At 35.8% G+C, this 27,340-nt stretch overlaps 2 protein-coding genes across 7 annotated transcripts in view; one reads left to right on the top strand and one right to left on the bottom strand.

The window, feature by feature from the left end:
* Window positions 1-1,551: 1,551 nt before the first annotated feature.
* snx18b (sorting nexin 18b) lies at window positions 1,552-6,737 on the bottom strand. The gene is given in 2 exon segments (NM_001015063.1): window positions 1,552-2,324; window positions 5,102-6,737. Coding segments are annotated over 2 exon segments (1,692 nt in total). The 5' UTR covers window positions 6,546-6,737; the 3' UTR covers window positions 1,552-2,076.
* A 3,157-nt stretch (window positions 6,738-9,894) lies between these two features.
* Window positions 9,895-27,340, top strand: part of arl15b (ADP-ribosylation factor-like 15b) — an 84,539-nt gene continuing 67,093 nt past the window's right edge. For 2 of the 6 annotated variants that reach the window (XM_005155621.6, XM_005155620.6), the window contains exon 1: window positions 9,895-10,299. In XM_005155621.6, the coding sequence (XP_005155678.1) occupies window positions 10,003-10,299 (297 nt within the window). In that variant the 5' untranslated portion in view covers window positions 9,895-10,002. Of the gene's footprint in view, window positions 10,300-12,851; window positions 13,244-27,340 lie in introns of those variants that run through there. The other 4 variants (XM_073914439.1, XM_001923512.8, XM_073914437.1 and 1 more) reach the window with 3 other exon arrangements.

Below are 27,340 nucleotides of genomic sequence, written 5' to 3'. Positions count from 1 at the left end.
ATAATAATGAAGACTACATTTTGAGGACCACTGTCAATCTCTGGATCACATCTTATTTTGTTTGTAACTTAAAGCCACTCCAAACACTCCTAAGGGCTTTTCACACTGGATTTAACCCTGGGTTAAAAGTATGTTTCACACTTGTCATTTAAAGTAGATTTTGCATCTCTTTTTACCTAGGGCTATAAAGTATTTGTAAAAATTGCAAAACATTGATTGCTTAGCATCTGACAATCTATTACATGCTTCATATTGACATAAATTGGAAAGTCATAGAAACACTGTGCTCTTTATATATATATGGCTAGAATAGCTCTACTTGTGAAAAATCATTCAGATTGGTTGGGTTTATTTTTTTAGGGAGTGAATCATGTCTAAAAATTACAATAGAGCAATGAAAAAAGTAAATAAACCGTTCTTTATGGTTTTCCAGAGAGTCAAACAGGATTCAAATATAGAAATGTAGTAATGTAAAATAACACTGCAGAGACAAATCAGTACGTTTCTTTGATAAAGTTACAAATGTTTTATGTTATTATGCCCGGAGGCTTTTCACTTTCTTGAAAAACCTTTAAAATACATGCAAATGATAAAGTTTCACTCTGTTAGGGTTATACGTTGCAATGAATCCACAAACCTCATGCATATTTAATTGTTGATCGACTATAATCCCAACTTAACATTGCATATCTTGCGATGTGACAATTGTGGACACACACATTTTGATATCGATGCCGAAATGTTATACTGTGCAGCCCTACATAATAGTACATTTTTGTATTTATTAGTATAGTATAGTATAGTACAGTACAGTACAGTACAGTAAAGTACAGGGATGCCCAAACTTGGTCCTGGATGGCCAGTGTCCTACATAGTTTAGCTCCAACCTCCTTCAACACACTTGCCTGGAAGTTATTAGTATACCTAGTAAGAGCTTGATTCGCTAGCCCAGGTGTGTCTGATTGGGGTTGGAATAAACTTTGCAGGACACCGGCCCTCCAGGACCGAGTTTGGCACCCCTGGTAAAAAAAAAAAAAAAAAAAAAAAAAAATATATATATATATATATATATATATATATATATATATATATATATATATATATATATTTATATATATATATATATATATTTATATATATATATATATATATATATAGAAAAAAGTCAAATTGTGATGGAAGATGTCCACTGAAAATCAGCATGTTTCATTCTTACTTTTATAGCCCAAAATGTCAAATTGTAAAAAATAAATAAATAAAAATAAAACAGAAAAGGATGCACAATAGTGGAATTTATGGAAAAGGTCACATGCTGTGCTCGCCTAATTAATAGCTATGTTTCCCTTCACATATTATAATGCCCATTTTGGATATTGCACTAATAAAACTAGCTGTATAGAAACACCAAAATCTGCATTTTTTTTCTTCTTATAAACAACTATTAAAACACACTTACAAAATAGATTGCTTGATATTCATCAGATATATGAACTTAGTTCATAAGACGATGCCTGGCAAACAAAAGAAATCTGTGATATTGAAACAAATGGAGACAGTAGAAGTCAATGATTTATTTAAATTACTTAGCCTCACATGTTTACTGCTCCAAAATATTATAAATGTTCTCTAAAATGAAATATATTGTATTCAATTGGGAAAAGACGTTGTTTTTAATTAAGACATTTAAAAAGAGCATATTTTAGAGCAGTGATCACAATATCGTGAAATATACCGGCCCATGCGTAGTCACATCTGATATTTTAATTTTGTTCATAAGTTCACAACTTTGGTTGGAAACATAACTTTTGACACTGACATTTGAAATTAGAAATACAATTGTGAAACTTCAGCATATGAATATACATGATTAAGTGTTAACCCAGGGTAAATTATAAGCAGTGTAAAACAAGATTAACCCACTATTCTGTTTATCCTGGGTTTAATATGTCCCAGGGTTAACTAGACCAAATGTGAAAAGCCCTCTACAAGGCTAACTGTGATTTCAATTAATCTGTCATAAAAAGGCTGATTATTTGTGTTAATTCAGTTCTCTCAGGCAGTGTAGCATTGACTCTCTTATGCCTGGTCATACATGTCCAGGGCTTCTTCTAACTTGCCTGTGATTTTCTGAAAGAAGCTGATCTGTTGTTGTAAGAAATACTGCATCTGTGCCTTGAAGTCACGCACACGTATGCAATGAAAGTGCTGGATTTCAGCTAGTGTGGCGCAGGAGATGATGTTGCAGCGGTCGTTGATGCCTCCTCCTGCAGTGCCATCTTTTTCCTCTCCATGTTTCTGGCTCTCCTTGGCTTTAGTGAGGGCTCCTAGACAGATGGAGGTAAACAGAAAGGAAAAGAACCAGGAAAGAAGTAGAGTGAATTAAATCTAAAATGAAAAAAAAAAAAAAGCAATCACATCTGCAAAAACACACACATGCACTCTCTGAGAAACTTTCCATTTTGAACACATTAAAATGCAAGCTCAGACCAGTCAAGAGGTCTGATTTATGGCTTACAGATCTCTTTGGAATTTCTAAAGGAGAAATTAAATATTCCCTGCACAGTGAAATCTCTAAATTCATGTTAAAGATCTTGCTAAGCACTATTTATTTATATATAGAGGTGTGTTACGGCTATTTTTCAAAATCCAGTCAATTCCAGACAGATAAAATAAGAGCATACATTTTTAAATATCCTATTTCATGGTGAGATATGCCTACATATGGCAACCGAGCAACCTGCAAAATTTTAATAGAGTTAACTTGTTAATAAAGGTTCGGCGGCGGAACCACGCCTCACTTTGTCTCCTTAACCAATCACCTACTCCCTAAAAACTTATTTAAGGCAGACCAGCCCTCTAGCACTGTTCTTCTCGTTCTCTCAAACCCACCCTCCTTCCCTCTATTTCCTCCCTTCCCATTAACAATCCTATAACCCTCTCTTCACTAACGGGGTTGAGCTGGGGGGTCCAATCACTCTATCAATATATTACAGAGAAGGTACCCCAACTCTGAGTCTATGGGCATCATCATAGGATGCTCGATCAACCTACCTACCTGTTCACTGTTTATCCTCCCACTTCCCTTCCCATTTATCCCTTTGTTCCATTACCATCCCTTTCATCCCTACTAGAAAGTCTAGCTCAAAGTGTGGCATGGTCCATGCTGGTGAACTTCAGATTGCAGGCCTGTAGCCAAGGTGGATGGGTGGGGTGGACAAAAGACCAAAATGTTCCTAAAAATAAGCTCTTCTGTCCTATTATATTCCACTATAAATTGTGGAAATAACCCATCAAATGCTTTGGACCCTGCAGAATCTGACATAGATGAAGTCAACTTTCACTATTCATTCATTTTCTTGTCGGCTTAGTCCCTTTATTAATCCGGGGTCACCATAGCGGAATGAACCGCCAACTTATCCAGCAAGTTTTTACGCAGCGGATGCCCTTCCAGCCGCAACCCATCTCTGGGAAACAGACACACGCACATTCCCACACACAGTCATACACTATGGACAATTTAGCCTACCCAATTCACCAGTACCTTTGGACTGTGGGGGAAACCGGAGCACCCCGAGGAAACCCACACGAAGGGAGGGAGAACATGCAAACTCTTTACAGAAACGCCAACTGAGCCGAAGTTCGAATCAACGACCCAGCGACCTTCTTGCTGTGAGGCGACAGCACTACCTACTGCGCCACTGCCTCACCCCAACTTTCACTATTGACCTACTATATTGCTGTTAATAGAGGTTACAAGCATAAATTATTCTAATTTTTGTACCTAACAAACAAAAAAATTGACCATATTAAAGGTAATTTTATACTAATTAGGCTGTTGTTGTCATCTATGAATTATCAAATGTACGTTTACAAGAGAAGCTAGAAAAAAACATGAAGCTCTATTGTTCTTCTTCCTATTATGATTATAATGTTTCAATTGTGTATTCAAAACATTCAAACGGCTACATTCTGACTGAGGAAAGTTTAATGTGCAGTTTGTTATTTCCCTAATAAATGACAATAGGCTACCACCTTTTCTAATGATATATGATGTAAAAAAAATATTTTGTTTTTTCACATTTCTTTACTCTAAATCTTTAGGAAATAATTTAGGTACATCAAAAAGTGTGGTTATGATGACCACAACAAGCTAAACTGGCTAAGAATAGTGCTTAAAATGTAAACAAATTCAATATTTTTACCTCATAGTTGAAAATGAGGTAAATAACTGCAAAAAGTCCACTTTTTGAGAAAAAAAGAACGACCCCTTTCACCAGGCTGACTACGGGCCTGCATTGACTTTGAGTTCTTGTATATAACATAAAACATACACACTGGATGTGTCTGTATTAGAGGCTTCAAAATAACTATGTCTGTGAGTTAAGCTGCAGATCAATGTTTTGTAAGCATTCACATCTACCCTGTGCTGGGGCCCAAAGCTTAGGATTAGAGCCTTCAACACAAAAGCTTTCCCAGTATCAGTTGTTTTATGAAGACAAGCAAATTCTCATACGAAAATACAGTGACAAATTGTGCAATAAAAATCCTTATGATTCTACACTAAACAATGACATCAGTCAGCGTTGTTGCGCAGTAAAGGAAAATTAGATTAGTCAGATACACTTCCCCCACTGAGAAGATGTGGAAAATGCAACAGGGCTGGCATTTTTCCACCATACCAACACACATCTCAAGCTGCAAGAACTTGCAGGCCCCATATGCTCTCTCTTACACCAGAGAGAAATGAGGACATCTGACATACCGCCGATAGCCTGTTGTGATGTGTCATTTGCTCTAAGGATAAAAAGTTAATAAATCTAAAAAGCGAACCATTTTACATCAGCTGCTTGCCTTTGCTATAACACCATGTGTCCTTTTCAGTACAAAAAATATGTTTTTTTTTGTGTGTGTGTGTCAAGAAAAAGCATTTTTATGCTGATTTAGGTTTCTACTTAAATATTAATCTGACGTATGGTGTGTGTCATTTCTTTAAGCTGACAGCATGCACATAAAATACTGACCTACTGACCTATATCCACATTTCATGGCATGCCATTCTGATAAGTGGTATTTGAGCAAACACATGAGAAAATTCCCAAACCTTTCTGAACATGGATAATGTCTGGAAAGTTTGCGAGGTGTCCCTGGTAAATCGCTAAAAGATCAGAAATTGGCTCCAAATCCTGACGAGGCTGCTCTGCAAAGTAATCCCCAATGGTCTCGTAGACTTCTCCAGTGTTTGCCATGGCCTTGTTTAGCGGAGATGAGAATACTTGCTGGTCGACCTCAAAGGCCTGACTTAGAAGTCTGAAAGCCTGTCCAACTCTCTGATATTCCTTTTTAAAACCAGTGATCTGCTTCCTGGCAAACTCGTTAATAGTGACGTTGACCTGTATGATGTTCTCATCCATTTTTTTGGTGAACGTTTTGAAGCCCTCCACTTTGTTTTCTACCTCTTGTAAGTCAAGCGGTAAAGCTGGAGGACAGATAGTGAGGAAGAAGTTAGCGCCGACTAAGTCATCCTTCTCGGCCTTTCGCTTGCCTTGCTTCCAGGCTTTTTCATCAGTGCTACTGCAGGTGAGGAAATGCTGGAAAACATCACACTTGGATAAAACAGGATGACTCGTCATGTGATTCATCCACCATATTAAACCTTTCCGTCTCTTAGAAATGAAATCCTCCTCAAATCGACCTGTGGCTTGTTTCTCAGGTAAGTGAGGGACCGAAATGACCGGGAACTTTTCAACAAGTCGCGCATAAAGCCAATCAAAGTGCTTGTATCTTCGATTCACCTGGCTTTGAGTATGACTCGGCGTGAGTCCGTAGGACATATAGCTCTTCATACCTTTGAATTTGGTCTGTTTTGTAGGGTCATCAATAGTGCAAGTGAATGCATACGGATTCTCTTGCCATTCTGGTCCACTCTGACCCATAACTACAAATATTTTGTCTCCATCTCTCACCAAACCTGATGCTTCACCCAAAACAAACGCCTCACCGCCTGACTTTACAAAAGTTGAAAACCTATTAAGATTTTTCCCAACTGTTCCTGTGCTTTTGGACTGTTGTGCACTACCACGTCGAGAAGCTGAGGGGTTTGTGCTGCTGTATCCTGCTTGAGGATTCGCGCGTTTTTCAGGTGTTCCTCCGTGTTCCTCCGCCGTCCCGCTGTCATCCCAGTCATCGTCCCAATCCTCGTCACTTCCTTGGCTCGTCTGAAAACTGAGTCGCTGCTGTTGAAGATGCCCCTGGTATACAGCGTGTGTGGGTGTTGATTCGTTTGAGGTGTCCCTCCTCTGAGGACTACTTTGATAGTAATAGTCCTGACTGGCGGACGTCCCGTTACCGTGCAGTGATGTGTCAGTTTTTATAATCTCCACGTATGATGCAGGGAACAGCCCCGTCTCACCTCTGCTGTTCGTGCCCTCCAGCCAACCATCGACAACCTCTTCACTACATAAAGTGAGGACTTCATTTTCTGTCACAGATATTTCGCCGGGATTTTCTGAGGTAAAGTCGTATAAAGCTCTCGCTCTGAGCGCCATAGTTGTGGAAACGCTTTGTAAACTCGGTTTCCAAAGTTACAATATGTTCCGTTCAACCAGCCTTCTCGGGAATTTACGCTCTTTGTTTTTTACCAAAACACGTCGAAAACTTTTAAAGACATTATCCCGTCAAAGCAGTATCAAATTCCTCCCAGAAGCGTGTTGAAAAAGTGGGGCTTGGGTACGCCTGCCTCTCCTCGCTGAATGCGCTCTGCGGTCCGGGACAGAATAATCGAGGGTGGAGCCAATCAGAATAATCAGCCTGGGGTAACGAATAAACTCAAATGCCCCTTCATGGAGAATCTGACTAATCATCGTCTTTTATGATCAAAGTGTTATCTTACATGTCAATGTATATTGATGTCCCATCGTTTCTGCTTCATTTTATTAACTTTTTATTAGCCAGGTAATATAGGCTGTCTCAGGATAAAATAGATATTTTAATTCGCTATATAATTAAAACATTTGCTAATTTAATTAAATGTAGTAGTAGTAGTAAAACTTTATTGTCCTTGACAGGAAATTTGTGATGGTCATCGCCATATTGTTGCAGAAATTCCATAAAACAAACAACAAAAAACAATACAAAATACAGTAATTACAATAATCATAATTCTAATTAAGATAAACTCTTGTTCAATAAACCCACTGAAACTGTAACAAAGGATTTCTTATATCGGTTCAACCTACATTTAGAGACTCTATATCTCCTAACCAGGGGGAAGCAGTTCATAGTGTGTAAACAAAAAAAAAAAAAATAAGTTGGATCATTCAGAATCCTTTCCACCTCATTGAGGACACAATTCTCATATAAAAAATGAGGATTAAAATATTCATCGCACCCAACAATTTTCTATCTGTCTTTAAGAGGTGCATCAACTTAGATTTACAGTGTCTACAGATAGGTTGCCAAACCTAACTGTGATACCATACCTGACAATGCTTTAAAGAACAGCTTTAAAAAAACAACATCATAAGCTGCTTGTTAACTCCAAAAGACGTAACCTCAGTAAAAAAACAAACAAACAAACAAACAAAAAAAACAATCTTCTCTGGTGTAAACTAGAGCAAACCCACTCTATGTGTGTATTCCATGTAAAAGAACTGTCAATGTAAATGCCCAAGTATAGGTCTCTGACTGAGGATGGTCGTGTACAACCACTTGATGACGGTCACCTATACACTTTGAGTCAAATATCATTTCTTCAGTTTTCTTAGTGTTTATTTCTAGCATATTTATATCACACCAATCAACAAAGCGGCTAATTTCTGACTGGTAGATAACACTAATATCATCATTCTCATAAAGGAAACTTAGTATGGCTGTGTCATCAGAACATTTAAAAAATACAACTCTGTGAATGCTAACTTGAACATTCATTTGTAAAAAGTGTAGAAAGATTGGTGAGCTGACAAAGCCCCAGTACGACTGTTCCTTTCCCCTGAACAATATTTTTAACCTTTAACCTGAGTTCTATTTGTTAAAAATGAGAAATACCATTTACATATTCATGTGTTTATATTCAGTTCCATCTTTTAAGTTAACAAATGCAGTTGAATCATATTGAAAGAGGAACTAAAGTCAAGAATACAAACAATGATGTCGAATAAAAAGGTAATTATATATTTTTTGGCCTGCATACTTTTTAAAATGTTATGCACTGCATCCAACTGCCAGCCACATTCATGGTCATTTTAAAATAGACACATAACTATGAAACATTAAACATGACTATCTTGGATAAAAAAGTTTAAACTGCTGTCCAGGGACAGTGATGGAGTACAATGGGGTAAGTGTAAATGTTTGGAGAAAAGGGGATACGAATGCAAAAAGAAATCAAATAATAATAACTAATTTACTTAATAAAGAGATAAAAACATGATTAAAATAAACAATAAACATTTATCAATTTGAATAAACAAATAGCCTAATAGCATTGAATAATTAAATTACCATAATTTTGTACTTAAATACATATGTACATATACAGGTGAAGTCAGAATTATTAGCCCCCCTTTGATTTTTTTTCCCTTTTTTAAATATTTCCCAATTTATGTTTTACAAAGCAAGAACATTTTCAGAGTATGTCTGATAATATTTTTTTCTTCTGGAGAAAGTTTTATTTGTTTTATTTTGGCTAGAAGAAAATCAGTTTTTAATTTTTATAAACCATTTTAATGACAAAATATTAGCCCCTTTAAGCTATTTTTTTTTGATAGTCGACAGAACAAACCATTATTATGCAATAACTTGCCTAATTACCCTAACCTGCCTAGTTAACCTAGTTAAGCCTTTAAATGTCACTTTAAGCTGTATAGAAGTGTCTTAAATAATATCCAGTAAAATATTATTTACTGTTATCATGGCAAAGATAAAATGAATCAGTTATTAGAAATGAGTTATTAAAACTATAATGTTTAGAAATGTGTTGAAAAAATCTGCTCTCTGTTAAACTGAAATTGGGGAAAAAATAAACAAGGGGGCTAATAATTCTGACTTTAACTGTACATGTTAAAAAAATAAGATTTAACAGGTGAAATTATTATTTTTCTTTGGATTATTATAAAATAATAGCATATGATTTTTATTGTAGGACTATAACATGTGAACCTTATAATTGTGTATAAATCATACGTTTATTTTGTTAATTTAGGTCAATTAATATATTAAGAAGTACATTATAAAGAGATGTGTATGTAGAGTGCATATGAGTGACTGTGTGTGTGGTATGTTTATTATAACTAATAAAGTTTTATAAATGTTGGGGGAAAAACCTGTTTAGCCTAAACCCCATTCATTTGTGTGTTTTACTTTTTTTTTTTTCATTCATGTTTCACATCACTGATAATGCTCAGTTGCTATATTTCTAAATAATTGTCGTGAATAATTCAAGGCTAGCGCAAAACAATCCATTATGAAAGAAACGGATCTCAGATTACACAACTCACTGTGGGTCTTCTGTCAAACTTCTTGGAGAACAATGCACCATTCTAACCAGCAGAGGTCACCATCAAACAATATCTGGCACAGTTAGTTCCTTGTCACGTGATGCAAAGGAACCTGTAGCCTCACAGCTTTTAGATACCATCTACTATCACGTGATCGCATTCGCAAAACTAGCACGTACACTCCGTCATCATTAGTGTTAAACACACGCTTTCAGACGTGAAACATCGGCAGAATTTCAGTTCGTTATATAGAGAAAAATTTATACTCTCAAAAGAAGTACAAACTATAATTAATTTCAATTCATGCTGGATGAATGAACGTAATATTCAGCGTGACAGTGACGTCACGTCGTGATGCTCGAGCCTCCGTGGCTCCTGATCACACAACAAACAGCGCCTCACTCCGCCCACACCATTAAACTGTATTGCACTCGCTACAACAGCCCTACACACTACACTGCTGAGTCCGAATTATCGCGACTTAAAATCACCAATAGTCATGTTTTGAATGTATTGGAAGCCTAAAGCCTTTTATCAGGACTTGTTTTATTTACATAACCGTGCGTGGGACTTACAGAGGAGGAAGAGGAGTACAGAGCTAACGCTGCTTGCTAGCCGCTTTATTCAAATATTATTTTTGACATCCGAGAGGCGGGGAGTCTTAAGCCAAAGCCGTGAAAAAAAATCGAGACTTTGGATGCATTCAATCAACGGCAGCGTTTCATTTCATAGTCGCCTTGACTCGGGAATTTTGTTTTCCGGAGAAAACAGCAAGAAGCTATCGAGGAATTACATGGATTACCTGGTAGAGTAGTCTTTTCATTCTTTCTGAAGATGGCCAGAGCCTGTTGGATCAGGTGTTTTGTTTTCATTGCTGCTCCCAGAGTTATCAGCCTAGTAGTTCTGTTCATCATGCAACTGTTACATTTATACAAAGTACTTGGGCGATGTCACTTACAGTTTCTTGTTTGTTTTGCTTACAAACTAACAAGCCAGTGTAGATGGGGTTCCCAAAAAGATATCAGTTAAAGGTCTTATCTTATATCAAAACTTTGGGGCATTTCTGTTGTGATAATAATAATTCTGATTTTGGAATAAAGTGGATGGTTCTAAAATTATGAAATTGAGGTAAAGTTGGTTTTATATTAGCACATGTGTTCAGTGACAACTTATGACATGCTCCTTATATCGTTTACCATGGTACTTAAAGTTTAACCTGAAATAACATGCAAGTCTGATTTTAAAACAGCATTAGCACTATTTGTTTGATTGTGAACCATGTTGTACGTGTCATTGGCTGCTTATATGATTTCACTGTTTAGAATTTGCAAATAATACTTTTATTACATTATTAAGTAGATTGTCCGAATATAAAAACAACTTTACCACAATAGTAATTAATGCAGGTTGATAAGTGTACAGTTGTAAGGTAGTTTATTTTAAGGTAAGACCTTTTAAAATTATGATGTGTTATGTAAAACCTGCGCATCTAAAGTGACAGTTCACTCAATGAATACGCTGTCATTATTTACACACCCTCACGTTTTTCAAAATCCGTGACTTCCACTAAACACAAACACAGTTATTAATAGCAAAATAGTATTTAATTTCCTGATCTGGAAATAACTGCAGTTGTCAAACCAGATATTGTAGTTAGCTCATTATTATTATTATTATTATTATTATTATTATTTTACAAAGCAGCAATTGCTTTATTAAAGTAATGATGCTTTTTTGGTCATTTGTGGAGCATGACAACACAGTCCGGTTTCACTTTCGTTTTGTGGATAGGAGCAGCTTGACATTCTGCTAAATGTCTTCTTTTGTTTTTTCGTTGTTTGACAGTTATCTGTAAAAGCAGTTTAGGGTTCGTAAATGATGACATGAATGTCATGTGAACATATCGCTATGTGATAATTCGCAGAAGACACAACTCTAGTGTATGCAACATTATGTTATTTTATAATTTATCATTTGCACGTGTTTTTGATGCCTGGAATTGTATAATGATTTTAAAAACATTCAGGCATAAGAAATTGCACCACTTGTGAATTTAACAACGATTCATTTCAATGAATAATTTTAATTTTTATCATTTAATTACTGTACTTGAATACGGTTAGACTTCGGAAATAATAAAACACTTTATTTCAATTGTATCTTTTTCTTGTTTAAATTTTATTTATAGATTGTTATCCATAAAACTACTCATATGTGCAAATACAGAAATGCACTACAATGGTTTCAATATTGTCAGATTAAATCAACTTTTTTTGCAGCTTGTCATCCAACAGCTCGTTTAGTAAACTCTATATAAATTCTATCTGAAACCATGTGCTGATATTCACTGTTACTGTCTTTACAGACAAAGTGCGCTTAAAAATCATCTTATATTAATCGCCCATACGTACAAATGATGTGGTTCTGTTTTAATGAAATGAATATAAGATAGGGGCATAACGGTGGTGCAGTGGATAGCTTGATTGCCTCACTGCAAGAAGGTTGCTGGTTTGAGCCTCAGCTCGGTCAGTTGACATATCTGTGTGGGGTTTGCTTTGCATGTTCTCCCTATGTGCATGTGGTTTTCCTCCGGGTGCTCGAGTTTCCCCCAAAAGTCCAACGACATGCAGCATAGGTGAATTGGGTAGGCTTAATTGTCCGTATGTATATGTGTAAATGTGAGTGTATGGGTGTTTCCCAGTGATGGGTTGCAGCTGGAAGGGTATCCGCTGCATAAAAAAATATGCTGGTTAAGTTGCAGTTCATTCAGCTGTGGCATCCTCAGATTGATAAAGGGACTACGAAGCCGAACAGAAAATGAATGATTGAATGTATATAAGAAGAACAAACCAAAAACTAGTCACAGTGTCACAAGATGCGACCATAAAAAAGGCAGAATGCTTAAGTATGCCTGTTTTTCCCTCATCATAGTCATAGTGTGGCTAATTTCAGTTTGAAACAGCAGTTGGAAACACATCGCCTTGTAGCAGATCTTTGTTTCTGTGTGACGGGAAGTCCTGGTGCTGTTTTGACTCCTCAGATGTACTGTACAAACACACAGCTGTTTTGTTTTTTTTTTGCTTTCTTTTGTATCTTTAGGTTCAGTCTTTAAAAAAACAGCGTGAACTCTAAGTCAACCAGAACTAAATGTATGATTTATAGTTTTAACCAAACAAACCAAGAGAACGCATCTTTTCATTTACATTTGATCTGGAAATCATACGAGCACATCAACGGTCACATGTGTTGTGATTATCTTACATTTATTATCAGCTTATTTGACCTCATTGTGAAATCTTTCAAAGTCCCTTTTTGCACCATTTGTGCTATATAATTTGCTTACAGTATTCAGTGTGTGATCATAACAGCTTCACGAGTATGTTGAATTGGTGCCCCTCCACAGCGTGACGGAGTTTAATTCCGGAGCCAATAAACTTCTCGCACATTCAGAGCTTTGATACTTGACTTGGACATATGCAGCGAGGTCACAGGGGTGTTTCCTTTGGGATGTTCCGGTTAGGATTCTCAGAATAGAACCATTTCCTCAAGAAACAAAGTTGGAAGTGCTGGCGGCGGTGTGAGGATTAAGAGCATGCTTGATTATGTAAGTATTTTTGTCCGGATAAAGCCTACTTTTAACTTTGGTTTAGTAGGGACAAGAGGATGGCGTCAGAGCTCTTTTCTAATGAGGTTGTTCTAGTTGAAAGATCATAAAATAGATGGGGCCCACAAACGTCTACTTTATGAAGGTAAGACTTGTTTTTGTTTCGCTAGAATGTGGAACCTGGGTCGGAGTAAAACAAACCACATGTGCACACCAGTACAAACATATCTGTGTCGTTAAAGGGATAGTTCACCTAAAAAGAAGATTTGGTGTTAGTTTACTATTGACCTCAGCAGTGTTGGGTAAGTTAATTTTAAAAAAGGTAATTAAATAAATAGTAATTACTTCAATACAATTGTATTTAAATGACTTAATCTAAAATAAAAATAAAAAAGCCTACACAGTTTTCGTAGGTTTTTTGTTGTATTATTTTATTATTAAAAAAAAATCTATTATATATATTATTTAAATATATAATTATATTTAGTATATTTTATACTACCTGTTTATTTTTTCCCCAATTTCTGTTTAACAGAGAGAATATTTTTTCAACACATTTCTAAACATTATAGTTTTAGTAACTCATTTCTAATAACTGATTTATTTTATCTTTGCTATGATGACAGTAAATAATATTTTTAGATATTTTTCAAGACACTTCTATATAGTTTAAAGTGACATTTAAAGGCCTAACTAGATTTACTAGGCAGGTTAGGGTAATTAGACAAGTTACTGTATAAAGATGGTTTGTTCTGTAGAAAAAAAAATATCGCTTAAAGGGGCTAATCATTTTGACATTAAAATGATTTTTTAAAAATTAAAAACTGCTTTTATTCTTGCCAAAATAAAACAAATAAAACTTTCTCCAGTAAAAAAATATTATCAGACATACTGTGAAAATTTCCTTGCTCTGTTAAACATCATTTGGGAAATATTTTTTTAAAAAGAAAAAAACATTTCAAAAGGGGTTCAATAATTCTGATTTCAACTGTATGTATATACAATTACTCTACTACAATTTTTCAGAATTCTTATGTTATATTGTCATGACCTAAATTTGCAATGTTTTTTGTCTTAAACATGCTGTTGTCTTGATAAATGATAAATGTTCTTCTTTATTTCAAATTTATTTTATTAGTTTTTCTACATGGAATATCAAATACGACATTGATTTTATAATTATCCTTCACAGTTGTTGTTACTACCCCACATAAACACTTCCCTTCCTAAACAATCTCCAACTTCCCATTGGAAAAAACGAAATAAACATAATTATGTAAAAATAAATACATAATAAAGATAAATAAATAAAAAATTAATAATACTTATGTTTTTATATATTGTTGCTCAGCTAAGAATCAAGAGAGTTAGCCAGCAGATAATCTAAAAAGGGGCACCACAATTTAGAGTTGAAGGGCTCTAAAGAACCAGTAAGTGATAGTCTATTTTTTTTCTAATTTAATGCAAACGTAAACACTTCTATCCAGGAAACAATAGAGGGTTAAATGTCCTTCTGTAGTTGAAAATCAGAATTATTCTGCAAAGTATTACTCTGCTTCAGTTAATGAATTCATGTTGAAATTATTAATTTATATGTATCAGGATTTAAGGCAGGTATATTATAAGTAACAGTATTTAAATTACCTAAAAAAGTAATAACTTACTTTAGTTTTTCAATGGAAAAGTATTTGAACTTAATTATAGTACCTAACTTTGTAATAATTGCACCCAACTCTGGACCTTAATGTATTGGCGGGAGCCACTACTAAATAAATGTTTTCATCTTTATGTTTTGATTTTTAAAAGTGTTATTCACCAAGAACCAAGAACCATATAAAAATAAAATAGTTTTTTTAAACAGAAGTAAGTACATTAACTCAGTCTTTGAGCTGTACCTCATACACAGTTTTGTTTTTGGCCCTTTCATCAATAGTGGGCTTGGAAAAAAAGGTTTTAGCCTGCTCAGGGAAAGCTTTTTCAATGTCAGCTCTTGGGATTCATGGCATGCATAGTTGGTTCCCCTCTCCCCAAAATGGGTGGAGCCTAAATCTGTGCTTTTGTAGTTGGCATGGAAACCACATCATTGTACCTACATTTCTGGCATGTTTTTCTAAAGTAGTACATTTCCTTTACGCTTTTTATGTGCTGGACGTCTGAGACCAATGGGTTTAACATTTGTTCAGCAACTGTTCAGGTTTGAGTTCATTTTTCTTGGGGTCCCCATGGTTTTCTATTATTAAAGGACACAGTCAAATCTTAGCTCAGTTTAATTATGGATCTGGCCTCATTTGGTCCAGGCTGTACTTATTTAGAAATGAATGGGAGCAACAATGATCCTATTGTACTGGGCTTTGTTCCCTGTGATCATTTGAGAGTAGAATTTCAATGCTAAAATTCACTTGTCATACACAGCCCTTGTTTGGTGGCTCATTCATGAAATAAAGCGGGATCGCTTACTGCTGCTGTTTTCGTTTAATACATTCAGATGTTCATTTTTATGAGCAAGCAAGCTAATTTACAACCAAACCGGATACTAATGGCTAACTGAGGTCAAACATCAGCACAGAGTATTGGTCGAATTACTAGTTTTTGGTCAGTTAACAAATTTAGATTTTATTAAAACTTTTAAAATGTAATTTTGATGTTTTTTATTGATATTTTTATGATTAAAGATTATTATTACTATTATTATTAAGATTACTATTATTGGCAGCTGTATTAGTTACCTTTTGCCTTCTGAACTGCCTTATTTTTTTATGGCATTGATTTATCAAGGTTTAACAAAGCAAATTCTGATTCTACCAATGTCAAAAAAGTACTAATCAAGAGTTATCATAGCAGGCAACTAGGCATTTGCCTGTATAAGATTCTGACGGCATGATAACCTTGAATAAAAATATCTCGGTTTCACAGTATTGTGATTATCGCTTTAAAATATGTGCTATTTAAATGTCTGGGTAAAAACAACCCCCCCCCCACACACATTGGGCACAATATATTTTATTTTAAGAAACATAATTTTCAGTATTTTGAAACCTGTCAGTCTAAATAATTAAAATCTTCATCAGTTTCAAAAACACAGATTTCTATGCAGCTTGAAAGGCATATTTGGATATAGCTCAAATATTTCCTGAATCATGGGCTGACAAGTTGCTTTTGATGTAGAGGGTCCATTTCTTCTAAAGATACTGCTGTCCTAAAAAGTCAAGTAAATGTTCACAAAAAACACTTACAAATACCTTGGGTATAAAAGAAAATGTTAGTAAAAACCTTTTAAAACCTTGGCTTTTCCAAATCACTGTAAACCTTGAAACTGGTTATCATCCCATGCCTACAGACAACCTTTTTTCCCCCCAATCTTCTATTATAAAATGTTGGTCAGCTTGTGTGAATTAGTCCCAGTTTTCTGCTCTTTGCTGGCAGGAGGGGTGCTGGGTTTTTTTTTCTGCTACTACCCTAGCTTATCTGTATCAAGGTTTCACTGAATATAATTTTCTTTCTCTGTAAAGCCTCGTCTGTGCATAAGAATCCCAGCAGATCAACAATTTCTGAATTACTCATGTCATCCCATGTGTAGAATCAACAACTTTGCTATCATCACAATCCCTTCAATCACTTTTCTTTCCCATTCTGACACTTTGAATTTCGGAACCAGTTTTACATGTATTCCTGGTAATGTTAATATTTGGAAAATATAGAGCAAATTCTTCCTCGTAACTGGTTCAGCATTTTCACATTAATCAGTGTTTTTGTTTTTTACTGTAATATAATGTCAGTCCTAATTTTGTACCTTTAGCTTACCTTTGGCATCACCTGACACTCACTTAAAGCATAAAACATGAATAACGTAATTCAAATAGCAATAACAAACATCAATTTCAGAGGAAAAAAATTAGCTTCAATTTTGTTGCATTTTGTTGTATTTTACTTTTTAATCTTTGCATGCATTCAGTTGACCTGTAGTTACAGTTAAGACATCTACATTTTAACAGAAGATTTCCTTTTCAAATAAACGTTGTTTTAAGAAACCTTCTATTATTCTAAGCATCCTGGAATTATTTATCGTTGTTTCCCCCAAAAAATAGCCTATAAATTTTTAAGATTAATAATAATAATAAATATATAATAAAAATAATAAGTCCTATTTTAGAAGCACATCAGTATATAATGATTTCTAATCTGAATTACGTTATAGTACTGATACTGGAAACTCAGTGCTGCTTGACATGAATAAATTGCATTAAAAAGCTTTTACTGTATCTTTTGACCAAGTGTGTATCACATCATTTTGCAGCCTTGCTGTGAAACTTATTTTAAAGTACACACTTAAAAAAATTATCAACTCAGATTGTTTGAGTATTTATTTTTAAATAAAAATTAGTCAGAGCTGATGTGTTGTTACACATAATGTGTTTCACAGCATCCAACCTTATTTAATAATATCCTGAAAAATGGTACAGCTTCTTGTAGAATGGATTTTTGTTATCACAGCTTGTGGACATATTGTGAGTGAATCTGGATTATTGGCAAATAGATTTTATGTTATTGGTTAGTGACATGAGTGAAAATAATGACTGTCTGCTGTCTTTATAGAATATTTAAGTATGTGAAAGTGTATAAATATACAGTTGAAGTCAGAATTATTAGCCCCCCTTTAATTTTTTTATTTTGATTTTTTTAAAATATATTTTCCAAATGATGTTTAACAGAGCAAAAAAGTATTTACAGTATGTCTGATAATATTTTTTCTTCTGGAGTAAGTCTCCAGCCATTTTATTTCGGCAAGAGTAAAAGCTGTTTTTAAATTTTTAAGAACCATTTTAAGGAAAATTATTAGCCTCTTTAAGTTATGTTTTTTTCCAATAGTCCACAGAACAAACCATCATTATACAGTAAATTGCCCAATTACCCTAACCTGCCTTGTTAATCTAATTACCTAGTCAAGCCTTTAAATGTCACTTTAAGCTGCATAGAAGTGTCTTGAAAAATATCTAGTCAAATATTATTTAATGTCATCATGGCAAAGATTAAATAAACCAGTTATTAGAAATGAGTTATTAAAACTATTATGTTTAGAAATGTGTTGAAAAAAAAAACTGCTCTCCGTTAAACTGAAATTGGGGACAAAAATAAACAGGGGGGCTAATAATTCTGACTTCAACTGTATACACACACACACACACACACACACACACACACACACACACACACACACACACACACACATAAACGCACATGTATATCCACTGTTGATGGCTGTATTTTTATGACAAAAATCATTTTAGCTCACGGAAAAATGTGTGTTCTGGAACATTGTGTTTGAATTGTTTGTTTGACTTTCACCCTGGTGAGCATTAAGGCTTTGGTTTGTGTTTAACTGCCAAAAGCAACAGCAGTAGTTGTGAGCTTGACTGAGAGAGAGAGCAAGTCAGGCAATGCAAGGAAGTCGATGACTAGAGGTAAAGATCCAATGATTGACCATTATAGACACTTTATTTGCTGTTGCGAGTATTGTGATGTATTTGATTTCCTGTGATTGAATCCTTTAAAAGAGCAGCACACAAGCATATCTGGAAACCAGGATATGTTAGGTTCTGGATGGGATGCCTTTTGTTTCCCTGAGTGGTTCCTAAGCCTGGAACCTACCAAACCAATGTCAAAGATTTAGTGGTAATGGAAACCAACTGTGTGGTCACCTTACGTTTGCTGTGTGTGGGCCAAAACGCTGCATATATGAGCACAGCAAATGGACAACAGCCAACTGAAACACGAACATATGTTCTGCACCTGCGTGAGAGGATATTTTATAATGCCTGCAAGTGGCAGTAGTCAGTATTGTCATGGCACAAAGGAAAATGGGAACTAGTGCTGCACACATACAAATCATAAGCTGCATTTAAGTTCCATTTTCACAGTATTTCACAAAAGTTACAGAGGAACTCACCCTGTCCAAATATGTCTGATAATCCATATCATTTGCATTTATTTTACGTGATGAATTAACAGGTGAATTTTTTGTTTCCTTTTAACAGTTTGCCTAGTTTCATCCCTTCGATTCTCATGCTCAGAACAATAGCTGAACAGCCAGAGCACTCTCTTTCTCTTTCACTTCTTTCTTGAGTTTGAGTAGAACGAACACGTGAAACATACCAGACAATTAATCTGACAGACCCCCACCTACCGCCCGCTGTTTAAAGTCACAATAACTCCAACATTTACCATTTTTATTTTTGTTGGCATATTACTGACTGTATTTATTATGAATGGTTTATCTGTTCAAATCATTATTCATTTAGTATTTTTTCAGTTCACCATCCCTTGGTATATGTAATCAAAATAACACTCACTTCCTCTTCTATAACTCTTATGTGGTGATATATTTACTGGTGCAACAACCTGCCACTCAGTTAAGAATTCCTGAAGGACAAAACCAAATCCTACCATCCTAGGGTATATCATTTGGTATTTGACATTATTGAAAGATGTAATAACCCCCTTCTTTTTTTTAACAACGACCAGTAGATAGTTTATAACTTAACCTCAGCAGTTTCTTCCAATGGTCAATATAAAAAAAATGATAATAATAAAAATTATTAAAAAGTAAACCAATAAATCGAATCTAATCTTCTTTTTATAAACTTCTGTTCTATGATAGCAGGGCAGAATTTTTAAAAAACTATTTACTTAAAATATTTATTCTCTATATAATTTATCGTCAATCTTACACTGAAACTACTTATTGTGTGATTTTTTTTTTTTTCAGGCTCAGTTATGCACTTTTTAAACAATCATTTCTGCATTATCTCTTGATTTTTTTTTTTTTTCAAATCAACCACAAACATCTCACTCATTTGCAGTTCATCCATTGAACGATTTACCTCCAAATCTATAACACCAGAGAATAATTTCTGCTCTTCCTAAATGCTTTATAATTAGCTTCAACGTATTAAGTTTCCAAAACTCAGAGGCACTCCAAAATTAGAGCAACCTTCTCCCTGATGTGTTTTCAAACTATCACAGCTTGGGTAATGACACAATTGAGTGATTTGACAGAAGCTCTTGAGCTCTGTTTATACTTTCAGGTGTAGAAACCCCGGCTCGTCCCGATTGATTTTCTGCCTTCCTGGTGGTTTTGCTTTCTGGCTTTTGCTCACAGTATGTCATTGGGGCAGTGGAACATGAGTGTCCTCTTCTCCAGGCATCTTTGCATTTCCACTTCACGCCTGCTCTATCATGTTACATATGTAGCGGTTTCTTCCCTTAGGGTTCGGTTTCTCTGGGCTCTTTGCACAGTAGAAGATTCTCCGCCTCCTTCATTAGTGTCAATGTAGCTGTCGGGAATCTGTAAATCAATCTGTACGTGGTTAAGGAGATTAAATAAACCAGTAGAAAACAGTTCAGTATTTCCATTGGTTTTGCTAGTAGTGAGAGTTTTTGTCTTATGTTTTGTCAGGAGGTGACCTGCAAAGATCTGACCCCATATCACCCACTGATAAAATCAGCATGAAGGACATTACTCTTAGTCAGGACTTGTTTAATTATTGTCACTGTTATTTGATTAATTTTGCATTCTCAGTTGAAGGCGGTTATGGTCAGTCTACAGTCTAAAGAACGCCGAGTTGATCCCAAATTTCTTGAAATTTGGGGAAAATATGGACACATATTTTATGACCAATTTTTTTTTATTAAAGGAGTTGTAGGAGACCTTAACACTAACATTAGCCTGTAGCATTGAAAACGCACAACCCTATCTGCGTGTCAAGGCTGTACGATTAATCAAAATCGCAAAATTTAAAATGTTGTAATTATCTAATCGCAAGAGGCTCCGATATGAATAAATATTATTAAACCTTCCCCACCCAGACCAAATGTGTGACTGCCATGACAGTCTTACTTGCCAATTGGGTGAGCACACGTTAGTTCTCCCCAATCAGAATTGCACAATCGAACCATGCGGAACGCCCACAATAAAACAAACAAACAAGACAGTGCTGGCAACAGGGGCGGACTGGCCATCTGGCAGACTGGGAAGTTTCCCACTAGGCCGACGCACTTTTTGGGCCGGGGTGATCATCGTCTTGGATCTGATCGGCCCATAAATGGCTTAGCAGCCTATCGTTTTTTTTTATTATTAATTGACCATGCTGTGATCTGTGACTCTCTGCTTTTTTCCGGACAGACAGACCGGGCCGGCCCATTCACACTCTGCAGCCCATTGGTTCTTTTCTTTATTGACATTGGGCTGGCCCAATCACAAACTCCTATTTTGGGCTCTGTGTGAGCGTGCATCGTCTGTGTGTATTTGTCAAAATAGCCGAGAGTCAGAGAGAAGAAACAGAAAGGAGGCGCAAAGAAATTGCGGGAAACACACTGGCGTTTTATTTAGCGGTTCTGAAAAGTTCTCCGTTCATTCTAGCACACGGCTAAAAACGCAAATCATGTGACCACACACACACACACACACTCTCTGCCAAGAGCTGCAGCCAGTAGTTCAGCGCGGGTGCTTTGAGCATAAACCCCAGGTGAGAGTATAGTGCATGTCAGACAGTTCATCAACTATCTGTTGAATCTCATCTCACTACAGTTGTTAAAGGTGATATTGAATTCATCTTGTTGTTTCTATCTAACGACTCTTCAGTCTTTTTTAATCACTTGTTCTCAGGTAACTCTGTTTTGAGCTGAGTGCAAAGATTAGCTAATATATATATTTATGTAACCACGTACACTGATTCTGCACACTGACTGATTGCTTACCTTTATCATATAAATTTATTGTACGTTATACTTTTATAATGGCCATTATTGATTAATAAAACTGATATTCTGCAAAAGAGATGGAGTAAAGTTCGTTCTTTTCAATGAAAATGAAAGGAGGCAGTTATATTTAAGCCCTGTTTTGTTATAAATATGCAGAGTGAAGATGACGGTCATATAAATGTGTAGCTACACGAGGCTGTTTGGTGTCTGTTAATCATAATGTCAAAATGAAACAAATTTCCTTATATTATGTTTTCATTGTTAAGATAGTGAAACAGCAAGCAGGATGAGGTGAATGAGGTTATAAAGTAAACCGTTCCCTTTGAAGATTTACCCATGCATTAGCAGGCAGTTTTTGTTATGTTTATTGTTTAATATAGGCTGAGTGAATAGTGTATTGAATAAGCTAATTTGACTGTAGTGTATGAGTGTGTGTGTGAATGAGTGTGTATGGGTGATTTCCGATACTGGGTTGTGGCTGGAAGGGCATCTGCTGCATAAAACATATGCTGGAATAGTTGGCAGTTCATACCGCTGTGGCAACCCCTAAGGCGAATGAAAATAAATAATTGATAGTGTATTTTTTAGAACTTAACAAAAATCTTTATGGACAGTATACAGAAATTAAATTGAGAATAATGTCTGTATTTATTTAATTATTTAATTTATGTGGCTTTTGTGTTTTTTCAAAAAAGGAGTTGATAAACATATTGGACATGCACAGATTGATAGCATTTTGATTCAATGTAGTGGGCCGCTCTGGCCCAAAATGCCAGGGCCAATTTATTTATTTATTTTTGCCCCAGTCCATCCCTGGCTGACAACAGGGGTGATGGCATCTGCCGCTTAAGCATTAATAGACTAATTAATCGCAAAGAAGTGCAGCACGTCGGTAATATGGTAATAGCTTGATTTCAAAGTCAGACTCCAAACAAAAACAGGTCATTTGTAAGAGCTGTCGCAGAACGAGGAAATACAACAGTACCAAAATGCACCAGAGAAACGTCTTGTTAAAAAACTCAACTAAGTACTGCCAGTGACACTCAATCTAGTAGCAAGCAACAGCAAAAAAGCAGAGATGTTTGCTAATATAAGTTAATATCTTTTGAGTTCCTTTTTAACCAACAGTCACTGCATTTTAGCAGTTAGAAGCTACAATACAGATTGAGCTGAAGCTTAAGTACAAAATTAAATCGCAAATTTAATCGAAATCGCAATATCTCTCTCTCAAAAAAAAAAATCACAATTAGATATTTTCCCCAAATCGCACAGCCAGACAACATAATATAATTACATCATATCAGTAACCAGGCTTGTAAGAGGCAAAAGTGACTTAAATAAACACTTGTTACAAGGCAGGAATCCTGCCGTGGGATATCAATTATGGACCGAAATCTATCATGACTCAGGCCTGGATTGGCTAATCAGAAGGACCGGGAGTATTCCGGGTGGGCCAGTCCATTTTTTACCAAGCACCAGTCATGAGCCCAACACACTAGAATGTGCAGGTAGGATTGTCATTGAGTGACTATAAGAATTAGAATAATTCATATTAATAATCCTGAAATTACACTTGCTCAAGGAAAAATGCCCTGAGACAATTAATGAAATCAGATGATTCTCTATATTAATAAATCTGACTTAACTTGATTAGAAAGTTAAAAATGGGGGAAAAAAAAAGATGAAGCCATCATTAGAAAGTAATACTGTGGTTGTCTGGCACAGTCTGACAACATGTCTTGCAGACAACAGTGCAATACTATTTATTTTTGTTAAAAGACTGGATATCTTTAAACAATTTTGCGCAGAATATATATTCAGATATTGCAGAAAAGGGGATTGTGATGTTTTAAAGAATAGTATTGGAGATTTACCCTTTAATGTTCTTATGTTTATGAAAAATATTTGAAGTTATATTGCAGCTGTTAGTGATAGTGTCATTAGAAAATTCAATACATTTAATTTTAAACTTATTTTATACATATAGCTTAATATATATTTCTATTTATTTTATATATTTTTTTCATTTCAAGGTTTGGATATTTATGAGCACTAATTCTCACAGAAAACATATTCTGATACTGTTAAACATTACATTGTGTTAACTGTTCAAATAAATCTTCACTGAAGTACTGAATTGGAAATGATGTTTTTTTAATATAGTTAGTTGTGAACTGAATGGGCCGGTCTAAAGCTTGAAAGAGTCCCACTCTAGCCCTGTCGTGACTAATGTATGCAAGTCTAAAATCGTGAAAGATTCGTTAATTTGAGTTTGATAAAAGGCATCTAAAACGTGTTTGGGAAAGAAAACTTTAGCTAACTAGTGTAATTTCCCTTAAAGAGCCCATATTATGGGTTTTTGAAAATTCCCCTCCATGTAGTGTGTAACACAGCTCTAAGTGAAGTGGAGTATCCAGCTAAGGCTTAAATCTGTTAGTGTACAGTGTTAAAAACAGTTGATTCATCTAAAAAAGAGTCGACTCATAGTGCTTCAAACGAGTCGCCTTGATACCGATTCATTAGGTGTTTCGCCATGACGTACGAACGAAACCAAGTTATTCACGTGCACGCGCAAACCCGGGAGATTTCAAACCTGAGGCCCCGCCCTCTGACGCAGAAACCGAGACACACACACACACACCCACAAACACAAACATGCCGGTCGATTGAAGTCACACTGCAGATGGATATATTGAGTCTCTACCCAAAGATGAAACCTCAGCATTATAGCCAAGCAGTTGGAAACTACTGGAAACTTCTGGAAACTACATGCTACAAAGAATACTTCATCAGCGTTTGTTAAAGGAAGGATCAGTAAAGTGTAACTTATTGATAGACGTCAGGATGGGTTTCTTCCTCCATTTCTCAAGTGTAAGTACGTGCGATTAAAGTTGCCTCGTTGACTCTAGCTTGCAAATGTATTTAGTTGTGATTTGTTACTTGTAACCGCGTGTACTGTATCAGGTTAACTGGCTATATTCTCTTATCACGTGCAAAGTCACGTTAAAAACGCGACGCGTGCTGCTTTGTTAACAGAGCTCCGTGGATGGGGAGTAGTGTGTGTGTCTGTGTGTGCGTGTGCGCGCGCTGTCGTCCGGAGGTGTGTGTGTTTGTGTGTGTGTGTGTGTGTGTGCGCGCGCGTTGTCGTCCGGAGCAGGGTTAAGTGCGTATGTGTGTGTGTGTGTGAGTGTGTGCAATATGTGTGTGTGTGTGTCTGTGAAAAGAGCAGAGTGAGAAGCTAGGAGATCTCCTAACTGTTTTTGGAGTTTTTGCTCAATAAAATAGTTAGTCGTCTGAATTTTCAAGTCCATAGTCTGTATTTACATTGACCCACTGGCAGCTAAAATCCACGCCTACACTATCGAGCGTGTATGAACTGTGATTACTTTTATATTGCTGATTAGCTGTTTGGCATTTCATTCTCTGACTGAAGGCAGTCGACCAATCGCAACAGACTGTCATTGGTCCAATCAGCGCAGATTAGCTTCGCGCTAAGGAGGGGTTTGGGAACAAATGAATCCCTGAACGATTCATACAGGAGTCGCTGGGATAATTAGGTAAAAATAAATGCAGATTATAAGACCATGAAAGTGTTTTTTGACCTTGCATGCATATTAGACTGTTGTTGGAGACCCTTACAACCAAGATATGACCCTATTTCATGTATAATATGGGCTCTTTAATTTAGCTGAAAATAAGGGCTGATATCCCTTTTTTATTTTTACCATACATACAGAACAGACCTTCGGGTCACTCGAAAGATGGGGAAATTATAAATTTGTTTCAGTTTCTCTTTGCTGATAAAATATATAGCTAGAAACATAACGTTCCTGTATAATTCTAGTCGATACTTCCGGGTTTCATCCCACCACAGCCTCTATTTCACTTTTAAAATGTCGGTCGCGTGAAATCTATGGGGTGCAAAGTGCAGTGTGACCATGGCCTAAAAGACTCCATTAGTTTGATCAGGTGTGTTTAATTAGAGTTGGAACTAAACTGAACAGAGATGCGACCTTCCAGGGACCGAGTTTTCTAGGTATAGTACACTGTAAGCACATAAACATACAGTCTGTAAAAATCGACATCGACCTATCTGCTAAAAGTGAATTTAGTCTACTTTTATGGACACGCAAGCATGGAGTTGGCCTTAAACACACTAAAAGCCATAAAACTCCTTTTAAGCTTGTGTAATGCGGGTCATTTGTGCCCAGTGTGATCTAGTTTTAGTGCTAATGGTGTGTTAAATAGTCGGTTTATCAGACTGATCTCTTAATGGTTGCTTCGAGGTCACTGGTCACCGTGACTCTCATGTTTATTCAACAGACTCAAGCACAATTTGATTTGAAGGCCATGACAAGCTTCACTGCTTCAGTGAGGAAAAAAAATGTAGCATTCATTTGTACCAGAGAAACCCATTGCACCTGTTCTTCTGTCTAAGCCACAAAAACGCCCCAGACCACCCACAAACATGCATTGTGCAAAATGCATCTTTCACTCTGATTGGCCTTCTTTATGAAATTTCCAAAAGTTAAAATCTTTTTAAAAAGTTCTATTTATTTTAGCATTCATGAACAGTTTTGTATTGTCAAAGTTCTTAATGATCTAAGATTTAAAAAAATCAACCTTTGTAGGGTCTAACCCCACACGCTATCATCATGTACTCTTGACTCAACCCGGGTTGCTTCATAGACAGAATAGTCAGATAATTGACAATTAGCTGTTAATTAGTAAGTTGGAGCAACTAGAGTGCATACTCAATGTAAGCAGCCCTACTTGGCCTATATTTTTGTTTAGCTGTGGTTGTGTTTGTGAAACCAGTTGTGGTGTTTTTAGTGTCACTTTGCACATCAACTGACCTTAGTTAGGTGGTTTATATTCCCAAAAACAAGCATGTGTGCAACCCATAAAAATGTAGACCTGGTTTAGCAAGCAAACATCAGAATAGATCAGAAGTGTGAACCAAGTGATGTTAACTGCAAAGTGATTGTTGATTGTTTTGAGTATCTCAGAAACTGCTGATCCTTTTTATTTCATGTAACAATGCACACTAGTGTTGACAGACTATTACACAATATGTTGTGATCATCTTATTCTTCTCATCAGAATCAACATAGAGAAGAGGTTTGAGTTCTTGGTTTTGAAGTTTATGATCCTGGGCCAGAATTATTAACATCTTCTATCTGTATAAACACGTTTTTTTGGCATTAAAAAACTCTGTCAAGATTTACTTGAGACATACTATAAAATATTAACACCCAAATGGCCTGGACTCAGGTAACATCATTTCATGTGTGTTTGTAGATGTTTCCTTTCAGATTAAAATGAATCAATGCAATTTCTGCAGTTTTTGTCAGTCAGCTTTTTGGTATTTGTGCCATTATTCAGCACCCAGACATCCCACTCTTCACGTAGGTGGGTTTCCACCTTTATATTGTTGAATCTGCTTGCTTGCAACCTAATTTTCATTACGAATAGACATTACAAA

This window comes from Danio rerio, chromosome 10, assembly GCF_049306965.1.
Source record: "Danio rerio strain Tuebingen ecotype United States chromosome 10, GRCz12tu, whole genome shotgun sequence".
Lineage (NCBI taxonomy): Eukaryota > Metazoa > Chordata > Actinopteri > Cypriniformes > Danionidae > Danio > Danio rerio.
The sequence above is the reverse complement of the archived record's forward strand: the minus strand, read 5'-3'. Positions and strand labels throughout refer to the sequence as shown.